General features: G+C 45.0%; 2 protein-coding genes across 2 annotated transcripts; both read right to left on the bottom strand.

Annotated features, from left to right (window-relative positions):
* Positions 1-3310: 3310 nt before the first annotated feature.
* tom1l2 (target of myb1 like 2 membrane trafficking protein) lies at positions 3311-18786 on the bottom strand. Its single transcript, XM_056576531.1, has 15 exons — positions 18464-18786; positions 17964-18048; positions 17216-17294; positions 16793-16942; positions 14896-15030; positions 14005-14172; positions 13739-13855; positions 13236-13369; positions 13077-13128; positions 9667-9853; positions 9120-9249; positions 8970-9042; positions 7385-7447; positions 6835-6871; positions 3311-6561 (listed from the first exon to the last, which is right to left on the bottom strand). The coding sequence occupies exons 1-15, from the start codon at positions 18513-18515 to the stop codon at positions 6413-6415; spliced, it is 1611 nt and encodes a 536-aa protein (XP_056432506.1). The 5' UTR covers positions 18516-18786; the 3' UTR covers positions 3311-6412.
* A 61-nt stretch (positions 18787-18847) lies between these two features.
* atpaf2 (ATP synthase mitochondrial F1 complex assembly factor 2) lies at positions 18848-23321 on the bottom strand. Its single transcript, XM_056576533.1, has 8 exons — positions 22906-23321; positions 22761-22805; positions 22531-22679; positions 22327-22424; positions 22009-22089; positions 20819-20931; positions 19924-20039; positions 18848-19504 (listed from the first exon to the last, which is right to left on the bottom strand). The coding sequence occupies exons 1-8, from the start codon at positions 23030-23032 to the stop codon at positions 19364-19366; spliced, it is 870 nt and encodes a 289-aa protein (XP_056432508.1). The 5' UTR covers positions 23033-23321; the 3' UTR covers positions 18848-19363.
* Between the last annotated feature and the right edge of the window lie 95 nt (positions 23322-23416).

Genomic DNA, 23416 nt, shown 5'->3' with positions numbered 1-23416 from the left:
TTTAGAAATGACCTCCTGAATCCTTGTTATAACGCTCTGTATAATCATCCCGGACCGCAACAGCTTGTCGCCATGTTGTTAGTGTGTGAAATTCAGCACAGTATCAGCCGAGTTGACTCTAATTTCCACATTGTTTACTTGCTAACGTTTGTGAATAACAGTGGCTAATCGGCAGAACTCTTTTTACACACCAGTATAGTGTTTATCAGAGCGGAGCCCCGAATGTGACGTCACCCGTCATCTCGTGTCTGTAAACAATGGATGTTGCGCAGCATTTATTATGACGTCATTATATAGACTCTCTCTCAGCACCCCCCCCCCCCCTCCCCCCCTTGGACTGACTTCCCGCATCCCTGACTATTGGAATCTTTATTGGCTAATGAAGAATTTTGAAATAGCCTCAGGCCTTAAATCTGCACATAGGTTACGTGATAAACACATACACTCCCTGCCAGTGTACAGTTACTTTGTTGTTGGAAAACTGCTGCATACTGCCTTTGATTCGAGAAGGATAATAATGAGAAAATGCATCACACCATGTCAATACAAACTACTTGTAATAAGACACACACAGGTTGTGTGTGTGTGTGTGTGTGTGTGTGTAAGCGCGTGTATGTATGTGTGTGCGTGTGTTTGTGTGCATGTGTGAATATGTGTTTGTGTGTGAATATGTGTGTGTGTGAGTATGTGTGTGAGTGCGTGTGATGCAGGATTCCGATTGGGCTTCAAATTTGGTTTCAGGGCCGTTTCTGAATTGGCCCCTGCCAGCAATATTAAGAAAACTGTTGCCCTGATCACATTGAATGATCGGAAGATAGATAAACAACAAACAGGCTACATTCATGCTATGCTACATACATACATACACACACACACATACCCCCACACACACACACACACACACACACACGCTCGCGCGCACACACACACACACACACACACACACACACACACACACACACACACACACACACACACACACACACACACACACACACACACACATAATGTAAAATAAGACATGTAAGTAACCAAACAAGGTAACCTGTTAAGTTATATTATAAATACATTAATAATTTCCAATTCTGAGGTAATCTTTTATTAGATTCAATCAATCAATCAATTGCGGAAAAAAGGTTATCTTCCTTCTAGGTTGTTGTCTACCTTTAGTTGCCAAACTAATTGGATTGTGTCACGGCCAATTTATTTCATTTTTTAGGAAAAATCCAATTTCATGAATAACCTACGATTTGTATTATAATAAAAATAACAAGTAGACGATGCAGATATAACAAAAAAAGATTAATACATCTGAAGTGAAAGTGACCCAGACGTCGACCCGGTGACCTCCCAGATCAGGCGCCAGATATCACCGTGGTGTGAAGAGAGATGATCATTCATAGAGGTACACACACAAGCAACTCCGACACGAAACTAAAATTAGGACATGTGTTCTTTGCATTTCTGGCGAGTTCTATTTCGAGGAGCAGTCAAATTATCGAGGTCGATATGAAGTTTTCTCATGGTGAAGACGACGGATTGAGTTGTTGTGCCCAAGTTCTCCGTTGCAGAGCGGAAACACTGCACGGTGAAAGCAGACGTGCAATGCAACTACAATGCACCAGAGCCCTGGCCTGCGGGGGTTAGGGCCCAGTCCTTCTCTTCTGTTTGCGCAGATGGCGGAATAAATAAATAGAAAGTCATTATTTAATCCAAAAAAAAAAACGCAGTTAACCTGGTATCTAGAACCATGCTTGGCCTAAACAGAAGAGCAAGGAAATATGTGATTCAGCCCTGGCCTACTATATATATATGAGTTGCCAATGTTTATATGTATTGTGTTCAATTTAATTATAGATTGCTGTTTGTTGAATAGTTGCCCCATCCGCTTCAGCGTGATAAAAAGGATGCGAGATATCGCTTCCGTAGGCCAATGTCAGAATAATGTTGGTATGTCATATATAATCCCACCACTAGGGGGTGTTAATAATTTTTAACAGGCAGATAACCGTCTCCTTATGCACATAAAGCTTATCTTCAAAGAAAACAAGAACATTAAGATTCAACTGAATGACATTTTTAAAAGAAAAGTCAATTTATACATAAGGCTAACTCAATAGATTAAACCTCATGCAGGCTAATTAAATTACAATGATGTGCATATAACTTGGCTTTTGAATAAATGGATATTATTGTTGAAGAAAATATAACTGGAATATTTGTATTAGTATGGTCAATTGTTATGGTGAAAGATTTTACCAGAGACAACAGTAAAGAGCCTTCTTACCAGCAGTCTCTGAATCACGAAACCAATCTACAGGGGCAGCCTACCACATGCACTACATTTGAGATGAACACATGTAAAATTCTTCAATCACAATAGGATGGTCTAAATGCCACTATGATCAAATGAGAAAACTTATCAAGTAAAAACACAATAGATATACTTAACACTAAAAGAAAAAAGAACAGTAAAGAGAAGTACAACCCAAACAAGTGTTCAAAACCCTCGCTAAAGACAACAAAAGCAAAGTTTACCTTTCTCAGTGCACCACCCAGCGGGCTAACCGCGCCTGCTCAACCGTTACACAACAGGCCTGATAATAGACGGCAGCTACATAGCACTGGCTACGGCACTGACTCCAAGCAGCGCTGCAGAACTATATCTGCACCGGCTCCACAAGTTAAGGTGGAGGACGATGGGAGCTGGTGTAGCTCCTCTGTGTCGGGCCAGCGGTCTGCTCATGTGCTGGTCGTGGCGTGGGTCCTCTGAACGACACACCCCTCCCTCGTTCCGTTTGACCGGGAAAAGGTTCCAGTGCATGAGGCCACATTCAGGAATGAGGCGATCCTGAATGACCAATGAGGGAAGCCCCTCACGAGGGCCCCACCTGCCCCCCCTCCTCCTACCCCCGCCCCACACACTAACTCACACTTACTGACTTCCTATGAGGGCTGGAGGGAGACTCTGTGTGTGTGTGTGTGGGGGGGGGGAGATACATAGGGAGAGAAGAAAAAGGAGAATAAGAGACTGTGTGTGTGTGTGTGTGTGTGTGTGTGTGTGTGTGTGTGTGTATGTGTGTGTGGTCCTTCATGTATTTCCGGTCAGAGGGATTCAGTAAAATGCTTGAATAACCAGTGGAGCACATTATGTCCTAATGGACTGGGGAACTAATAATCATACAAGTTATTTTCCATATACTTTCTATAGGACTCTTTTAGAACCTCACCAACCTAAAGAAATAAACTGTAGAAAGTTTAAATAAATATACGGTAAAGTATTAAGCTTTTCCACCATGTCAGTTTTATTTTTCTTGTGGTTTTGATATTGAATAAACACAAAACAAATGGGCAAATGATTGCATATTGGAGCCAAGTACGGTGGAACGTTCTACGCAAGAATAACCAGAGAGGAGACACACACACGCACACTGCGAATGATTTATTTAGAGTTCATGCAGAAGTCCAACAACACAAAGAAAGTGGTGACATGGGGGCCAGCGACACAGTGAAACGCAGCCAGAAAACAGCCGGGCAGCAGGACATTCTGCTGATCACCACCTCAGAGTCACAGCTCCAGCTGCCACACACACCCATGTTGTACTCTGTGGGAAAGGCTCTCCGCAATGCATCAGCCAGCGTTACTTTAACCACACCAAACAAACAGCTCTTAAGTTAAGGAACGGGTTTACTCTGAAACAAACACGGTAGGAAATACGTTTAATGTCTCCAGGTGACAAACTAAAACACAAGAAGGTATGCTTCCCTTGGACATGTGGCTACAATGGCCACACACCTTACACAAATAGATCAAGATAATGTAAAAAGGTGCAATGCAGATGACTTGTACATTATGTTGGTAATTTTGATTCTATATTGTCCAGTTTGTTCTTAAACCACACTTATGCAAGACGAATTCTGGACATATTCTGCAAAAACGATGGTAAAACAGTCTTCAGGTAAACCGAGGGATATAGTTGGGGAAACTATGATCTGGTATATAGAGCAATCAGCCTCAGTCAGTCACTCATTCATAAGCATACACATGACAAGATGAACCTAATGTTATAAATATATGATCATTATAATTCATATAATCACTCTGAAATAGAAAGATAAATAAGCCAGCAGGGAGGAAAATATCCAACTTTTCAACAAAAAACAAAGCAGGACATCCCTATCCCGTCCTACACAGTACAGTTACTTTCCTTCACGTGGCGACATTTATACATGATTAATAAATTACAACCACGACTGCCCCCAACAAAATTTCAAATCACCAGATTTTACAATGAGTTACACATTCCCTATCATTCATCTCATTTAAGGTAAGAAATGGTGTGCTTTCGAGGGTTTGAGTGTTTCAGGCTGCTAGTGTTTTATCTTTTGTAGCCAAGTGTCTGCAGCCATCTACAAATTAAAACAAGTAAGGGTTTAAGAGGGAAAGAAATGAGGTCAGAATTCAATTCAAGACCAAAAGGACATGTGGAACACTTAATCTGCAGGGATATTTAATGCTTTAATCATCTCTACATGAAGATATCATCCTAAAGATAAGGCTGCTGCTTATATATATATATATAATTATATAGGTCTTCAGTGTACCATCCCTCTGTCCATCTATCCATCCACATCCTTACATCCATCCAAAAACCTCAGCCATGGGCCAGTCAAGTGATTGCATCAACATTCTACAGCTTTACACCAACAAACAAACTCATAGAAAGACTACACACCTGAACCGATGCACATCAACGTTGACTGGACTTCAAGAAAGGAAATCGTAAAAATCTAAATCAACAATACATTGTGGAATGAAACAGCATTGCACGAGTGTGAGAAAACGATTGGGATAAGTCATTTCAGCAGAAGGATAGTGTAGTTATCCAGCACAGTGCAATTAATACAACGTGTTTGATTCTGCATGTAGCCAAGCCTACCTGCACAAAGAGGTAATTTCATAAACAGCAACTGTAAAACCATTTCGCAAAAACGCCTTACGATTCGTTTGTTAAATTATAGTGTATAAGGAATAACTCGTCTCTACAGAACCGCCTCAAGTGCAAAGAATCTAAACAAATCAATCCCTTTGCACGTCCCTACTCAATCCACCGGGAGTGGATTGAATAGTTTTATTTCAAAATCTACCTCTACGGAGGTAAACTACACAATAAAACATTAGTCGTCAGTGGACTCGATCCTCAAATGTAACTTCTAAACCGCCTTTCCCTTAGTATCATTTAATTAAATATACAAACATCTAATAAAGATAGCATTTGTCATTTACAGATATACAATAGATCTACCACACGCACACCAAAAATAAAAAAACATTGACAGAAGGTAGTCATTGACGGAAAATCTGATTCACACCTGGGGGAGGGAATTAACCAATTTGTACCTTAAAAAGGTGCTGTACGCTGGATTGGAGAATTGTTAATAGACGGATTCATTCATTATATTTTCCCGCCATCGAGAGGAAATTTCTGTGTATGCAAATGTGATTGCCAAGAAAGATGGATTCCCCAAACTGAACAGTTGCCCCGATTGGTCAGATATTAGCCAGGTGTGGTCTTAAGTGTAAATTGTCTCACACAGAGGCATGTGCACAAGTCAACCAGAACAGTTAACCTGGATAGCTATGGTATGCACATATAACACTTAAGTTATAGCTCTGTAACCTTACCTACAGCACCTTTAATAGGTTAAATAACTACATCGGAGACACCACCGGAGAGAACAAGGCAGGACGGCTAACGGCTGTAGTAAAAGTCCCTTTAAAATGAAAACGAGAAAAAGCTAAAAGCTCATATGTTGACATGCATGAGAGGTTAACCATGAACAGGACACCATCCCCATCCGAAGGGGACTGTAGTGAATCAGATGGAGAGGGCAGACTAGACTCGCCTTAGAAGACAACCAAAATTAAATCCAATGACTTCAAAAGTGAAAAGTGGGCTCAACAAACCACAGGAGGCTGAGGACAGACAGATTGGCCGTGGATATGAAGGACAAACATGGAGCGACACCCCCCCTCAGTGTAGTGTAACAAAATATACTTTTAGTGCCATTGCCTTTTTTCCCTTTCGAGTGGAAACAAAAAAATATAAACATGTATTAAATATTCCCTTAGAATAAGAGGCTAGCACAGGAGATGAAGGATTCACTGTGGTAGTGTTTAGCTGATGTCGTGGAAAAAGAGGAGTACAAATGAGAGCAGGGGACGGGGACTTTCAAGGTGTGTGAGCACAGCCGCACACACGCGTGAGGGTGAGCTATATGCAAATGTCACATGACTAGTCTCTCCTGTGATGGTTGTTAGTGATGATGCTGCTGCTGCTGCAGAGCTGTTTGGGGGGAGGGGTGGGTGGGGGGGGCATTCAGGGGAGGCCAGTGCCATGGGAGGTCCAGTTTACATGGCGAAGACGTTGGCCTCGGGTCTGTCAGCGGGCTTGCGGCTGGGGGTCCCCTGAGGGGCCCCGGGCTCCCCACTGGGAGGGGACGGCAGGCTGGGGGCCATCTCTGCCGCCTTGGCCCTCTCCTCCAGGAACTTATCGAACTCTGAGTGGGGGAAGACGCGACGAGAGGAATGTTACGCTACGTTGAGCAGCCCAAAAATAACCCAAAGCGTCTCAAAGGAGCAGCGAAGGGCACCAGCAACATTGGAATCATCTAGGATCCCGCAGTCCTTCCATGTTATAGCAGAGCTATAACATATATAGCAGAGCTATAAAGGGCCTTTAATATTTGACTAGGCTTCACATCCCGCTAATAAAACGACAGAACAGATCAGATGGCTCCCTCAGTAAATGAGGTACAACAGATGGTTCTCACCTTCACTGGTCACTCCTTCCTCACCCTCGTCTCCCTTCTGCAGACAGGAAAATCCAATTACATCCACAACATCGCAAGCATCTCAACAAGCACCATGTGAGTGTTGGCGCCTTAAAACCCCAAGGGAATGCCCCTGCTCTACAATAAAGATTTCCCAGATTCTCACATGACAGTGGGTGACATTTCAGGTAAATTAGAAATATTAAATGTACCCCTCATTTGGTCATCAAATTACAAAGAACATCCGATGTGTCACCAGAAACGACTACTACTAAGAACTACTATAACTACAGCTCCCTAGATGGCTCTATGCCTTCACTACCCACTGTGAACCACCTTAAGAACCACGTACGTTGCTTAGACACGTGAAGTCTATCTGAGGGAGTGATGAGAACAGAAAACCAAAGAGCTTTTATTTAGCTTTTATCACACAATGTCAATCAACACAAATGAGATGGAGTGAGGGAGTGAGGGTGGAGGGTGGAGGGAGGGAGGGAGGGGAGGGGAGGGAGGGAGAGGCATGGCAGAAATAAAATGATGATGGTCTCACCACATCGGTGCTCAGCCACTCCTCTATGTCATCCATGACAGAGGACTGGCCCCCCCCGGCACTCTACAGGGCAGCACCGAGGCAGCGTCGAGAAGCCACAACAGAAAATGCCCCCGAAAACCCAAACAAACACAAAACATGAACTTGAATGAAAAGAATGACCAAAAGAAAGCAAAAGTTGAACTCAAACCCAAAAATGTAAAACTGAAAATCAAACAAAACAATAGCGACGCCATTCATTGTTTGGGATGAATAGAGCCTGGTGTAAACGCCACTTGTGCACAAAAGCCGTGCAGGGAAGGAGACTGCCATGCAGATTAGATTGAGCCATTGAATAGTAATGAGGAGAGGGAGCACAGCAAACTGCAATATGCTCCGCGACCTAGGGTTGCAGAAGGGCTAACGGTTCCTCATTATTCAGTATGCGTCCATTTCAAATAAAAACAAATACGGAATAAGAAAAGAAAAAAATCAAAACGTTTTACTTTCGAGAGAACAGAAAAGATAAATCTACAATATCGCAAAATAATCATATAGTTTTGATTGAAATGAAACACATGTGACTTGGTGAAATTCGATTTCACACTAGATGAAATGAAGCGCAATGAAACAGGTCAGCGTTTCAAAGCATCACGCAGATGCTCCGTCGCCCCGCGCTGGGGGTTAGGTTGGGTTTCCAGAGGCGGGACAGAGAGACTAACAAGAGCCCGGTTCAGTTACAGCTGGAGGGGCAAGCTGTGGGGTTTGTAAAGGGCGAAAAAATAAAAAGGCAAATCGGAGAGCACCATCAGGGGCCTGACATGGACGGTGGCTGGAGGAAGCCTCTGTTGACCAGCTGGCCGTGGTGTGAGCGCATCTCAGCCCGCGGCCCCTTGGGGACACCCCGACCTCTGGCCCCTGGCGTTAAGTAGCAACACAACGCGCTAATGGAAATTCGCCTAGCATCAATTTGCATAAACTATGGTCCGTTCATTTCTAAAAGAACAAATGACCAGAAGGGAACCCCGACGTCACCCAACGGAAGAGGTGGCGGCGGGGACAATGAACCAACATCTACAGACGCCAAACGCTGTTCTTAAGAGGTTTAGATATTGAGGAAGGAGCTGTCAGGGTGTTCGGCTTACCGGCTATCGGACGGAATAACCTGCCTTCCAGCTATCAGAAGTCTCAATAGAAATACGACGCTATTTGATCTTCTGGATTACAGATCCAAACTTAACGTTGGCTTACGCGCTGTTTATTTATTTGATTGCGAGTGCAGCTCAAATCAGTTCATTCAAAGACAGTTTATACAAAAGACCCACACACTTTCGTGGGTCAAATATACTCAAAATATTAATCCATTCATTTCCAAGATAAAAAAAATTATCCAAGTTATTTTGTTTGTTATTTATGCATGCCTGGTTAAGCACAGCAGAAAGGTTTCCAGAGGTTGACCTGCCGTAGACGGTACAGACGCACAAAAAATCATGCAAGCGGAGCGATAAGGAAATGCGTCCGACGGGCTCAAAGGCCACTCCACATCCGTCCACAGCAACCACAAACACAGCAACCAACGCGGTGCACAAGAGGAGACCGGACTCACCCCCCCGGCGCTGGGCTGCCGTACGTCCAGGGTGGGCGGGGGCAGGCTGGCGTTGGGGTCCTCCAGCGAGCCCCTGAGACAGAGAGCAGACATTAGAGCAGGCCCCGGCGGCGATGGGGAACGAGACGGGGCGTATCGGGGCGCTCTTACGTCCTCCCCGGCTCGGCGGACAGAGAGCCCGTCCTGGTCTGGGCGAACATGTCGAAGTCATCCTGGGCTCCGGCGGGCTGGGCGCTGGTCAGGGAGCTCAGCGTGCTGCTCACGCTGTCGGCGCCCACGTCTGGAGCAGCGACCCAACGCCACAAAGAAAAGCAACAGGGTCGGCGTCGTTAGCGTCGGCTGACGTCTCATGGCGACCGTCATTTTTACACGCCTCATCTCCTGACAGCGTAGTTATTGTTCGTGCATTACGTACAATAACAACAAAACACATACTTTCCTAGTGTAAAGGTCAGGGTTATTGGCCTGGTTGTAAACTCAGTCAATAAGTCCCAAAGGCCTGATTCATGGGAAGTGCTCTGCAGGCATAGTTTGATCAAATCAGCCCCACAGAACTCCACATCTAATGTTACATGCTTCTAGACGGCCCATGTGGAACCAAAACAGCAAAAGACCATGGTGTTAGGGCGAGGCAGGCCTGGCGATGTGGACCCGGGCCTTAGGGGGTGAGAAGGGTCCCGAGGTCCGGGTCACGTACCGAGACCGGCCAGCCGGGAGGCCAGCGAGGGCGGGGAGGCGGGCCTGGCGGCGGCGGCGGGGGCGGGGGCGGGGGCGGTGAGGCTGGAGGGCAGACTTGTGGGGGCCACGGTGGCCATGTTGCTGACCACCGCCGGGGACCCGGGGCCCAGGTCGATCAGGTTGTCCTCTGTGGCCTCGCTCAGAACCTGGGGGGAAGGAAGGAACGTCCGTCAGGGTGGGAGTCCAGCGAGGTGCGTGCGGCGGGCGTGGGCGTGGGGGGGGGGGGGTCAGGCTTCATGGAGGGCAGAGACGGGTGCTGGGGAGGCGGGGAGTGGATGGAGGTACTGCGTGGCAGGTCTTCTTTTGTCGGGTCAAAGGAAGGGCGAGGCTGCGCACGGAAGCTTTGCATTGGCTTTAACCTTAGAACCACCACGACCGCTATGACCACGTCATTGGACATGCATTTACACATGCAAAGTGGGAGGCCCATTTCCTTCCCTTCTGCAGACACATGGCACGACAGTAAACCACAAATATGTTTTTACATAAATAAAAAACAATGGACAAGGGGTTCAAATAGAACACCACGACACAAAAAAAATCTAAATAACAATCCCGACTTCTGGGATTTTCATACGCTGTGAGCGAAAAAACCATAACACCCCACACTTCTTGAAAATGTCACAGAGTAATGGTGTAATCGAGGTGACCGGGAAGGCTACTATGACCTGTCGGAACTGCCATTTTTCCTTAGAACGCACAGAATTGTTTTCGGTATGTAAGAAATATTGTAAAAGGTCAAAATGACCCTCCTGGCTATTCTGGGAAGTAGAACGGGATCCTGGTAGTTCTACGGCTAAAAACAAAGCGGAGGAGGGAGGAAGTGAAAGGGGACAGAAGAGAGGGAGAGTCCAGCCAGAGTGCACATAGACAGATGCTGAGGAAAGGAAAAGGTGTTAATTGGCTTATGGAAAGTGCGGAGAGAGGCACCAGTAAGGAACTAATTAAAGTGGACGCTTACAACAATAACGGACAAGGTGCTATTCAATAACGATGAAAGCTTACAAAAGTTGTATTTACAGCAGATACAAACAGATTTGCTTTTTTTAACCAGACCCGACAACTATGTTGTTGTTTTTTTACATATTTGCTGCTGTTTGAAGCAGAAACTCATTGAAAGCTTTAGGATGGAGAAATCCACCATTCTGCTTTATATTTCACTTAAAGCACAGACAGAGCAGGAATTCATTTAAGAATTTAAAGTGATCATGATAAATCTTCTGATAAACTACTCACAACATATAATTGTTAGCAGACATTCAAAAAAGAAAAAGACTTACACAATGCTGCAGTGCTTTTTTCTGCACATACAGCAAGTTCCCAAATGCTGTGCAAATGATTTAAGCAGAGTGGTACATTTCCCAACCCCAAGCCATCAGTGAGTCTGTGCCAACACTTCCAGTCTTTTGATGTACCCCAGCCACACCCAGTTCACCGGGGGACCAACGTGACAAACCACTCCCCACCAAGGGTTAGGGGCGTGGCCACGTGGAAGGACTGGGCCCTGGTTCAGGAGGCTGGATCACCAGGTCAACCAGATATGTTTAGTCAGGACTCATATTTGGTTTCAGATGCCATGACTAGACCACTCTCAGTCCAGTCACCATGGCAACTCGTGCTGTGAGCCTAATCTGGAGCAAAACTACCGGGCAAGATAACCCCGCCCACGACCTAAATCTAGGGGACCTAGCTATAGGGTAACCAAGAAGCAGGTTCTAATGATACCGTAATTATCGATTAAAATAAAGACTAATAAACTGTATTTAAATGGTTTTGAAATGAAAATTGATGCATGTTCAAAGAACAGTCACAACAGTAGGCTGGAAAGTAATCTACAGCTTCAGTTTTCTTTAAAAAAAACCTGTTGATTTAGTGGTAATAGTAGTTGAACAGTTGTTCAATAAATAAGATTGTCTTGTGAACTTTAGATGGCTTCCAGTCTCAGAGCATTTCCGTGGTAACGTAATGCTATTGAACAGACTAGGCTGCAACCCATAAAAGCACTGAAGAAGCAATGACGGCTTTGGAATTCCCTGATCCATCACATTTTCAAGGTGTGATAGATCACGGCTTTGCAAGCCTGTCATGACACGAACGTGCATATTTCAGGTTGATTGAGGGAACCCGTTTTGAAGGCAGCTCTCGGAAAACTGAAAATCCAGACAGTCCCGGGAAGTGCCCTCTTGAGTCAGAGTTCTGGTTCAGGCCTAAACATATCCTCTCCTGCTACTTGAAACAGGGCCCTGCACCTCGTGGTCAAATCCTGGTGTGATACGTGAGAAGAATCTGCTAAACTAACCCAAATATTTAAACCAAGTTGTCCATATTTTGGCAATGTATCGCATTACACCCGGGACGTTGTTTTGCAAAAAACAATCAATTGGCCAATCGACTTTAGGCTCTGCCTCCAACTACAAATCATGTTTTCAATCTTGTCATGTCAAACTGGTCCCCTGGGGGTCCCACATACGCCGGCCACAGAGGGGGAGACAACACAACACTGTTTCATACTTGCCTGGCTCAGCTGGCCATTTAACAAACACGACAAGTCGCACAACAGAAAGGGAAGAGAACACAATGAATAACAGTTAACATGCCACACGCTGCAGTGACACAGCTGCAGTGACAAGCTTGCAGTTACATGGCTGCAGTGACACAGCTTCAGTGACACACTGCAGTGACACAGCTGCAGTGACGCTGGCAGTGACAGGCTGGCAGTGACACAATGCAGTGACACGGCTGCAGTGCACGTTTGCAGTGACACGCCTGCAAAGACACACTTGCAGTGACACGCCGCATTGACACAATGCAGTGACACCTCTGTTGTGACGCAATGCATTGATACAGCTGCAGTGACACGCTTGCAGTGACTTGCTTGCACTGACAGGCTTGTAGAGACACAGTGCGGTCGCGGGGCGTAGCAGTCATGGCCGAGGGGGGGTTTGACTGACAGCGCCGCATGCAACTCGAGACGCGACGCGTGGATTAGTAAAACAATGTGAGAAGCACACAGAGAAAGGGACGCATGCAAAGAATGAGACACAGAACAGAAGTGTTCAAAAAACAGGGAGCCTGAAGCGTCGACAGAAGAAGACAAAAGGGACGTCTGTGACAAATCAAAATCGAGAATTACTGTGGATAATAAGTTGTCAGCGGGGGTGGACATTTTCCGGTGAGGTTTACCAGGCGTTAATGTGAAGCCAGAGTGACGACTACGATCACCTACTAACGTACGTGATGCATGTTCCAGGGCATGTCGACTGACATATGGATAAACACGGGGTCCAAGCACCCTTAATAACCCGGGCCAGCCCCTGGTGCCACGAGTGTGACGGGCTGTGACCTACAGGCGGTGGCCAGACGACTCACCCCGTTGTTTACGCTCTGAGCTGAAGACTTCCCCACCCGATACCGTTCGTACCTGGAGTGCGAGAGGGAGACAGAGAGTCAAGACAGTGAGATTACCAGCGCGACGGAAGAGCGCGCAAAGCCACGGACCTCGAGCAGGCTCCGTGGGTAACCTCTGACCTCTCGTAGCGGAGGAAGATGTTGTTGAGGTCGTCGTTGACGTGGAGCAGCTCCTCGGTGACCTCCTCGTTGGACACGCACGAGATGAGCTCCATGACGCGCTGCTGCATGGCCCTGCAGGTTCTGTGCAGCTCCTGCAAACAGGAGAACCCAAGCAGTCACACAACACGGAGGGGGGAGGGGCTGGCTTGATCCAGAGTGCCTGGAGACACACTCGAGCCTTAAGAACCTACTTAGTTCGATTTATGACACTGTATCTGAATCCACTCCAAGTCTTCTTTCTATCCACTATATAGAAACGGAGTAGACACAGGGTGCACTAAAGAGTCCTTTCTAGTGGTCAGGGTGAGTAATTAATATGCCCCTGCTGCCCCATTTACATTCATTAAACAACCCGGATGAAAAGTACTCATAATTAAAACTCATAATTAATGATTATAGTTGTCGTCTGCTAAACACCACACTCACACAAATGCACTCTTATGTCTCTCACACACACACACCTGCAGCAGCTGGTGGTCTGAAGGGTCTTCCTGACCGGGCACCATTTCAGTCAGCATCTCTGACATCACCTTGGTGTTCCCACGCACGATGTCCAGCTCGCTGCGTAGCCGGCAGATCTGATGAGACACACACAAGGGTTTAGACACACACACACACACACACACACACACACACACACACACACACACACACACACACACACACACACACACACACACACACACACACACACACACACACACACACACACACACACACACTTCACCTGTTCGGGGCTGGGGTTGACGGATCCGGGGCCATGGATGACGGGGGCCTGGGCCTGGGGCGTGGTGTAGACGGGCGGGACCACGGGCACTGTGGGCTGGACGTGGGTCTGGGGAGGCGGGGCGCTGTACTGGTGGAGGGCGGAGTCGCCTTCGGGGGCGGAGGCCACCTGGGGGATGGGAACCGACAGTGTTTTCACAGGACTTAGTGCAGGGGTTTATGACACAGCTTCTGCGCTGCAACGCTCCGCCAAGGGTGGGGTCTATGAATCACTCGCCCTGGCAGTAGCACTATTTGCAGTGTGGCAAGGCCTTGCCACAGGGTCCTGTTAGGAAAATGTTACACTAAGACCGCTCTATGTACGTCATAATAACAAAACCGCGATTAGGCAAGGATATGGGAAATGTGTCTGCAACAGTGACCTCACTTCAAACTTCTGAAGTGAGATCGTTTATGCATTTAACTAAACACAGAGGAAAGTAGGCCTCAATCTTTTGAGTGATATGTAAATGTCTAAAGAAATGTAAAATGGAGAAACTAAATATCGCAATTTAAATTCATGGAGCATGTTTTGTATATATTTTGATAGTTTATACATAGTTTGGGGCAGTATAACATGTCTTGCTTCATTTGTGGGACCTAATTTTCCTGTCATTGTATTAATCTCTGCTATGACAATATTGTTTGAGGGAGTAAAGCCAGCAGTTATTACGACATTCATTCGACACCCTCTTCATTCATTCATTCATTCAACTCCTTAACGTCAAAAGGATTTTAATACATCACATAACTAAGGAATCTCAATAGATTGAAAGGTGACCCTTGGAATGTGATGTGTATCGAATAGCCAGATCCTTACCAATGCCCATGCCAAGTGCTATCGCGCTCTTACCCGCTGAGGCGTGTGTATGGGAGAGAGGGTCTCCAACTCGGACATGGGGAACTCGATGCCTTTCCTCTTGAGCTCCTCGTAGATCTGAACCACTCCGGTGAGATCCGGACTGCTCCGGAACGCGTCGGCCCATGCCTAGAGCAGGAAGCACCAGGGCTGAGTAGGTGAGCTCGGTGTTGCTATTGGTAATTATTTTCAACTACTTGCTGGATTTTGGTTGTAATACCAGTAAATCAATCATATTTTTCGTGACCTTACTTATGAGTACGAGTGTGATCACATTTATCAAACCTCTTCATTCTCTCATCCAGTATTAATAGAAATCAGTGTTGACATTCATAAATTCCGTTCTAGTAATTCAGAAGCAACATGAAACTGAGCCAATGCCTTGTACCGGACAACCAACTCTGCTTGGACAAACGATACCCCAATGCATTCTGGGGCACTGCCATGGGTTCTGAAAGGCAGTGTGACATACGGGAATAACATTTTCCGTATGCACAACTGACATACGGAAAATAATAAAAATCCTTGATGCAAATGACTCGATTTGATTAATTGCCTCTGGATAATCACACACTTCTTAGCTAAGCAGTCTGTACTGTATCTGCAGGCAGCAAATAAAACATTTCTAGCCTCAGATCAAATCCAGAAACATATTTCAGTTTAGCATTTCAAAATGGGAGTGTGTCCAAAGAAGCCATCACGTCTTTCCTGCCCAACAGGTGCAGCTGAGGCACCAATGGGCATTTTCTCTCGAGGTGATTTGTTGTTATTCTTTTATAACTGTGGTACACCCATGAGGCATTCCAATGTTGTGAGTACGTTCCTCCTGTCTCACGTTGTAACAAGCCAATGAGGAATAAAATATGCTATAATACAAAGTGCCTTGCAAAACCGTGAATGAAAAATACTCCCTTTTACCATGGGTGGCCCTGGTGGGTAGCAAACCTCGAACAACAGAAAATAGCACTTCAATCCCAGTGAGGAAAATGAACACTGGCAGTGTTGATGCCATGCTCCATCAACCCAGCTATACAGGTTCACATTGAGCTAGGCAGGGCCAAAAGCCAACCATGGCTGGTTAAAAGACCCAGAAGGACAGGAACTTTATGATTATGCCACAACACAAACAAAGCCCTGACAGTGTGCAAACAGTGAGTGAAGACTTGTTCTCCGGTCCTTGTTGCTGCCAGCCATGGCTGCATTGCATCAGTAAACCACGTCTCATTAGTGGTTCAACTTCAACACGACGAGGACAACAGAGGCCGGATCAAAGAAAATGGCCTTTGAATAACCTCTAACCAAACAAAAAATTAAGACTTTGATCTGAATCTAAATTTTTCTGAAAAATATTTTTCTCAGGGGCGTTTGTTCTGCCCAAGATGAATGGAAGGTAAAATATATATATAAAAAAATGCATGACAATAACAGCCAGCAGCTCTGCAGACCGAATCACATGATGTATTTCCCAGAGGAAATGAGAGAGGGCCCCACCTGAGCCTGCCTCAGTTACCTGAGCTGCTGAATGGTAACTAGAGCCCTCTAGACTGAGGGCCGGGAGAAACCTATCACCAACACATCTCTACCTGGGGACCATAAGACACCAGCACAAGAACATCAAACTCCAGCTCTCACACTCAAAATAGAATTTAGCCATACTGTTTTATCGCACTGGGTTTTCACTCTATCTCACACTAAACTCTTTCATTGATTCAATGAAAAATATGGGGGAAATAAAGTGTTTGATTCCACTTGCAGCCAAGTTACACTTAGAAAGTTACTCAGTTACTATAACAGATACCCAAAGAATAATACCTTATTGCAAGTTATTTGGCGCCAGTATCAACTGAATGAATGTAATAATGTCAACTTTTTCTATTATTATGCCCCATACCTGAATTAAGGCCAGCACTTTGTCTTGTACTATTGTTGGAGGGTTGTTCTTGGGGGAGATGATTTTGACCAGCACACCGTCTATGAAGTCCCTGCTGGTGACGAGGGAGTGGAAGCGATGGCCGCAGTTCTTCACGCACGTCTCCAGGACCTGGAGCAGAGTGTCCAATCAAGTCTTATGTATCTTTTTACTATTTTGGTCGTTCATCCAAATGTGTATCCAAAGCAACCAACAGCGATTTTTGATACATGTCAAGACGGAGCAGGTAGGGTGTTGAGAGCATCAGGTAGATGTCTACAGTTTGGGCTGTGGACATAGGGGATCGAACCCAGTACCTTTCAGCTAGGAGTTGACCAACCGAACCACCATACCATCAGTCCCCCTGTATGCAACAGTTCAACTCTAGTTAAACTCCTCACTCACCGTCAGGGCCAGCATCACTTCCCTATAGTTCCTGTTGCCATTCAACCTCTTCTTCACTGCTTTGATGGCATCCTTTGGCCTGCACACAGTGTGAGAGCACAATACCCTCGCATAAGGTTGAGAAATGATAACAGGTTCAGTGAGTATTATGGACTTTCATGGTGAACAGGTGAATGAAATATGAGAATACTGGTAGATCTAACATACAGTTAATGTTTTACTGTCATTTGACGTAGCTGTAATGAAGGTCACTGTTTTTAACCTGGACTCTTACATTTCCCCTTGCTGCAGCTATCTTTTCCGATATACCCTTTTCAACAATCATATCTATGCATTTAACACATGCTCCACTGCAAGTTTAAATGTGTGTATTATGACCTAGTTGTAGTTGAGACACATTCCGAAAATTTAAGCATTCATTTTTATGTCCACCACTATTTTATTGGTAGTGTTTTCCCATGGTATAGGAGATGGGTAAACGAAACAAGGTCCCTTCCCACTTTTCAAACAAGACTTGGACTTCACACCAAGAACTTTTTCATGCAAGGTTAATGGGACGGAGAGATAAGGAATGGAGCACTTGAAAAAACGCAGCAAAAACCAAAGGGAAGGTCTTTGGCCATGCAATGCCAGAGATAAGAACGAGATAGTACTGGCTTGTGTGTCTACTCCAGGGAGTGTTGTGTGTATGAAAAAGGGCGACCGTATTATCAAATGACATGGGCAATAATTCATCCTAGCTTCTTACCCATCTTCCGTTTCATTAATAATGTCACATATTTCCATGTTCAGGGTCCAGTCCTCGCTTTGAAGAGAGCCATCGGTTGCTCTCTCTAGATCAATTATGAACACAAACAAAATAAGGCATGATTCAGTTTGGAGCTTGAGGCTACCGTCACAATCTCTAATTAATTTTAGCTAGCTTTGCATAAACTATGTAAGTGACCAGTGAGATTTGCACTGTCCACATGCACATTTTGCCTTAGTTTCCAAGCAGCTGAATATAACAGATGTATCGAGTCAAAATGCACGTCTGCGTTTTATTAACTTTTATGTCAGAGGCAGTGTAATGACTGCTGTAACGTTAGCACACAGCTAGGCGGCTAACAGTAGCTGAACAGCTTCAGTACTAATACACACTCAACGCTAGCTAGATGACATTAGATTTCCCTGAAAAATATTAACGCGTCGTTATGTGAAACACTGATTTCTCAGTCACAAATGGTATTAAGCGAGACGGTTACGTACCAATACAATGACCCACAGGAGTACTGTAAGGATTTCCTAATAGGAACTCCATCTTGCCCGACAACAAACAAGTCTATGGGATGATTGAGGCTAGAAAAATAAGACCCGCCCACACGTAAATTGCATTAGCCAAGAACAGAGCCATCGAGAGTCTACCAATAGAGATGAATCTTGGGTAGCCACAACACCAATCACGAGTGAAGTGACTGTAAATAAAAGCTTTCCCGAGCGTGTCATAGACTGGGATTGTGTGGATATGTCAGATTAATGCACGATGCTGTGCACACATTTAAAATCATAATTCTTACAAATCGCATTAACATTTTGATAGTCCCACCCGTGTGATGAACGATATTGACAACAACGAGGCAAGCACAAATCGACGAATTTGTGGAGAAGTTTGTATTTATACAGAGGATGGCAGATTTGTACAAGAAATTAAGAATGATACATTTGATAAAGAGGGACTTTTCCAATAAGGCAGCAATCCAAATCTTTTTCTAAAAGAAAAAAAACGGTATGCGAGTAAACTTCACATTTTACCTCACCGCAGCCTATCAAATTAATTTGCTATAAAATGAGAATGAAAATAACTAGGATAGAAAAGAATTGTCAATAGCAATACCTAGCTCACCTGACTTGCATACATATGGTAGTAATTCAGTCCTTCTACACAATTGTTAACGACGATGGTTGACAACTGCTGAATGTAACACTGTTAAAGAATGCTGCAGAGAATATATTCAGGGTAATCGGGTGGGGTTCAAAACTTCTCTTCAGAATAAGTTACGGATGAGAATAACAGACTAGATGTTAGCCACACCGGGGGAAAAAACACAACCATAAAGCATTGCAGTACATTGGAGGTTTTGCTGCCTTGATGCAAAAAACTATGAGTCATCAGCAGTCCTGCATCAGTTTGCGTTTGACGCTGGACATTTCCGACGAGAGCTGAACGAACAGCGCCCCGGCGGCCGTCCGCGCCCGGAGCTCGTACATGTCGTAGTCGTGACACCACTCGACACTGCCCCATCGCTCAATCTGTAGAGAAGACAGGCACAATCCCATTACTGATCTGGATGGATGGATGGATGGATGGATGGATGGATGGATGGATGGATGGATGGATGGATGGATGGATGGATGGATGGATGGATGGATGGATGGATGGATGGATGGATGGATGGATGGATGGATGGATGGATGGATGGATGGATGGATGGATGGATGGATGGATGGATGGATGGATGGATGGATGGATGGATGGATGGATGGATGGATGGATGGATGGATGGATGGATGGATGGATGGATGGATGGATTCTCTCTCTCTTATTACTGCTTTGCATTTATTTAAATCACGTATCTTTTATCTTGTATTGCACTACTAGCATGTGCCAAATACAATTCTTGAATCTTGACTGGAACCAGTAGAATACATTAAAATGAAAATTCTCCTACCTGGTACTCCTCCTCGAGTCTGGACAGAAGGACGGCCTCCTCCACCGTCAGATGCCTGTCAATCAATGCCAGGGAGAGCACTACAGACTTCAGCTGGGTGATGACGAACTCCAGCCCTGGACAGAAGAACCCATGTTTCCGAGTACATAAGTGCCAATCATGATAGAAGCTACAATTTGTTTATTTTACCTGCAATAAATAGACCAACAGTACTGTGGGACCAAAGAAGAAACCAGACCCATACATCCACATGTTTGTTTAGCCATTGATCTATACAAACATATACAGTGGTTGGGCTTGTTTAGCCCGATATTGCAATTTAACCTCAAAGAGGATGAGCCGTTTTTCTATTATTATAGCTGGGTACACAGCCAGATACAAAAATGCTAAACTAATGGAAAACCCTCTCCCACTAGGAGTTGCGCCTGCGCCAACTAAATTATTAGAAAAGCAGAGAAAACTTTCCATGTGGGGTGGATTCCACATCCACCAATCAGAACGGTAGTAGCTGAACTACACCACTGAAAATCTGTTCAACTCTCCGTCACCCATAAGTGGCTCGGAAGCTTTATAGTTTGCCGTGGCTCCGCCCATTCACCATGAGTGAATGCATCATTATGCAGGTTCAGCAATAATATCTTGCATTGCATGTTCAAATGTGCAGGGTTACGGTTTCTAGGGGATTTCACACACTTGCAGCAACATCACAGGTGCAAAGTTGCCAAATTGGATTAAAGTAAACACTGACTAAGAATCATTCCGTTGAGAATATGGTAGTTGTCAACTTATCTGCAAAACCAGGATCCATTTAAGTAACCCCAATACCAAACCACGACTCAGCCATCAGGAATAAATGTACAGATAATAGTAAGATGACAATAAAATGTTACTTTACCTGTGAGGGACCAGAAGTTGTAGGAGTTGAGATGCTGCCGGAACGTGTCTATGGTGGCCGCTGGGATCTCCGGACCCAGTATATTGTAGGAAGAGCCGATCTCCACATTGTACCTGCCAAAAAAACAGAGGTCATATCAAACTGAATCTATCGTCAGGAAGTTCCCAATAATTTTAAAGGTCCAATGGCATGCTACTTTATGGATGCCTTAATATAGATATTAATCGGCCCCTAACACAGTATTTGAAGACGTTCCCGAAATTCAGCCGCGGTGCAGAATTACAGCCACTACGAGCCAGTCCTACATTGAGCTTATCCCAAACGCGCCGTTTCGGTGTCAGTAGCTTTAATGCAAATAAGGAGGAGATAGGCAGGTCAAGGAGAAGGGTGGGTCATCGGGGGTGTGGTACCGTGCAAATCAAACCTATGATCACGGCCAAAAGCTGTGTGCGCCTCCAGACGATATTATGAATCAAAAACGACTGCGTGGGATTCTCTGCGACTCTGGTTCTTCCACTTACACATCAATCTGAAGTAGACTGAACCACGCGCTGCCCGCTGCCCGCCGCCCGCCGCCGGGCGGTGGTGCTGCCTCGCAGCAGCGGGTGGCGAGCAGCGGGGCCCAACGTTGGCTGAGATAACCCCAACTACAGTCTCGTTGTGGAAATACCAGAGACGTCAAAGAACCGACGTGTTATGCGCCATAACACCAACAGATGAACGGTTATCCAAATAACAAAGAAGTGTACAACACTTGCGTTACAGTGTGTATAATCACGCACACGCACACGGCGCTCGAACGGTCGTAGCTCATTGGCAGGCCAAATTCTCTGGGCGGGCAAGGCAGAGAGAGGGGAGGTGGCATCTCCCCTTATGACGACATACGGGGAAAATTCGGCACGTCTGAGCTTCGTTTTTTCAAAGGCGGAGTAGAATGCCTAGTGCTCGTTTTACACCCAACACAATTTCTAGCTATTGGGGGAGCATAGGTAGGCTAGGGGAACACATATTAATGTTGGAAAACCTCAGAAAGTGAAATTGTCATGACACGGGATCTTTAAGATGACTCATGTGTGATTCAACATGACACCTTTGACGAAATCAATGCAAATATATGCCTTACGGATAAGTAGCACTGACTGACATGACTTGTGCATGGGCGGAGACCTTACAAGTAGGCGGTAGCAAACCTGTTCTCAATCCAGTGCAGAACAGGATCCCATTCATTCTTCTGCAGCTCAACCAAGGCTGGTGGATCGTCTATTCTGTAACTTTATTAAAACATCATTTTCTAGTATTATTTACTAGGCAAAGTCATGCACACTTATGATGCAAGTCTTACAATGAGTGGAATGCTAAACATTATTTAATATTTTTGTCACATGCATGCTTTTCATTTGTAAAATGTGTGCTGCTGATTACAAGTTACCTTGTTTACCAAGCAAGTTTTAGTTCTTAATCAATTCAACAGCTAACTGAAAAGTTTAAGGCGCAAGTAAGTACCTTACCAGACAGTATCAGTCTCCACAAATTTGAGAGAAGCAGTGATCATTTGCTGCTTGTCTCGATGAGTGGGATTGTCGATGGCTGTGTTGCAAAGAGTGGTCTAAAAGGTAAAATATACTTTGTTTTATTAAAAAACATCATTAATTGAATCTTTCCATTAGCCTTCTGGTAGTGACGTATGCCTGCTCCAGTGTCAGTAGGCTTACCAAATGCATGGAGTAATACTTAAGAGTTTCCTTCTGAGCATCCCACTCCGTTGCCACTGCGACGGCTAGAGATTCGTTGGGGACGGTGAACAGCTTCCCTCCAGGTGTTTTTAACTTCCTTCTGTCCAGATGAACCTCATACACGCCACCTGGATAAATGAAACGTATATCATCACAATGACAACCAACAAGTCAAGAAACATGTTTGATTTGATTGACTGAGTCCAAACCTTCGCCTTGGGCTATGCTGACATCTTTGTAGAATTTCCTCCTTTCTGTGGACAAGAACAAACAATTGAAAACGTCTCTATCGCTGTCAAAGCAATGGCAACCATTTATTCAAGAGTAAGTTGCAAACATGAGGCATATTCTTACCCGTCATGGCACTGGAGTATGCATTGCTTTGTATTGAGAAATTAGAGGCAGGATCTCTTGAACAATATTTGAGAAGGGTTCGGGAACTACCCAGCTGACATTGAAGTCTAACAATGCTCCTCAACATCACTGCAGTCAATGTTGTTTTAGTCAAGTGTAAAGAAAAGGACCTCAGAAGAACCGATGCGACAAATGAGACCACCTACAAATTACGAGCTTCTTCCTGTGATGTCATAATATCCATAATGTCTCAGCAAGTGAAGAATTTACAGAAAAGCCTAATCTTATGTGCTGCTTATTGCTTTTTTGCTAGATTCGTGTCACAAACTCAACGTCCTGTATACAGGCATGAATGAACGCCATGCATTTGACCTTCCTTCTTCGCACAATTTGGGGTTAAATCCTTATTATGTTGGGAATCGTAGTTCTTCCTCTCGACACACATAACGAACCTTTCGTAACAAAAAACTACACGACAACATAAACCACAACGCCTTCCGCATTACCAGCC

The sequence above is a fragment of the Gadus chalcogrammus genome, chromosome 18, assembly GCF_026213295.1.
Source record: "Gadus chalcogrammus isolate NIFS_2021 chromosome 18, NIFS_Gcha_1.0, whole genome shotgun sequence".
Taxonomy (NCBI): domain Eukaryota; kingdom Metazoa; phylum Chordata; class Actinopteri; order Gadiformes; family Gadidae; genus Gadus; species Gadus chalcogrammus.
Note: the sequence above shows the minus strand (reverse complement) of the source record. Positions and strands in the feature narration are given on the sequence as shown.

Bases quoted from the DNA above. Each gene is read 5' to 3' on its own strand.
- tom1l2 (XM_056576531.1), bottom strand. From the start codon at position 18,515: ATGGAGTTCCTATTAGGAAATCCTTACAGTACTCCTGTGGGTCATTGT. The intron at 13,129-13,235 runs GTCAGAGGTTAC...CTCGCACTCCAG, and splicing joins ATCTTCCTCCGCTACGAGAG to GTACGAACGGTATCGGGTGG. The intron at 9,043-9,119 runs GTAAGAGCGCCC...TCTCTGTCTCAG, and splicing joins TCCGCCGAGCCGGGGAGGAC to GGGCTCGCTGGAGGACCCCA.
- atpaf2 (XM_056576533.1), bottom strand. From the start codon at position 23,032: ATGTTGAGGAGCATTGTTAGACTTCAATGTCAGCTGGGTAGTTCCCGA. The intron at 22,090-22,326 runs GTAAGGTACTTA...GTTTTAATAAAG, and splicing joins GTGGAGACTGATACTGTCTG to TTACAGAATAGACGATCCAC. The intron at 19,505-19,923 runs GTAGGAGAATTT...TCTTCTCTACAG, and splicing joins GACTCGAGGAGGAGTACCAG to ATTGAGCGATGGGGCAGTGT.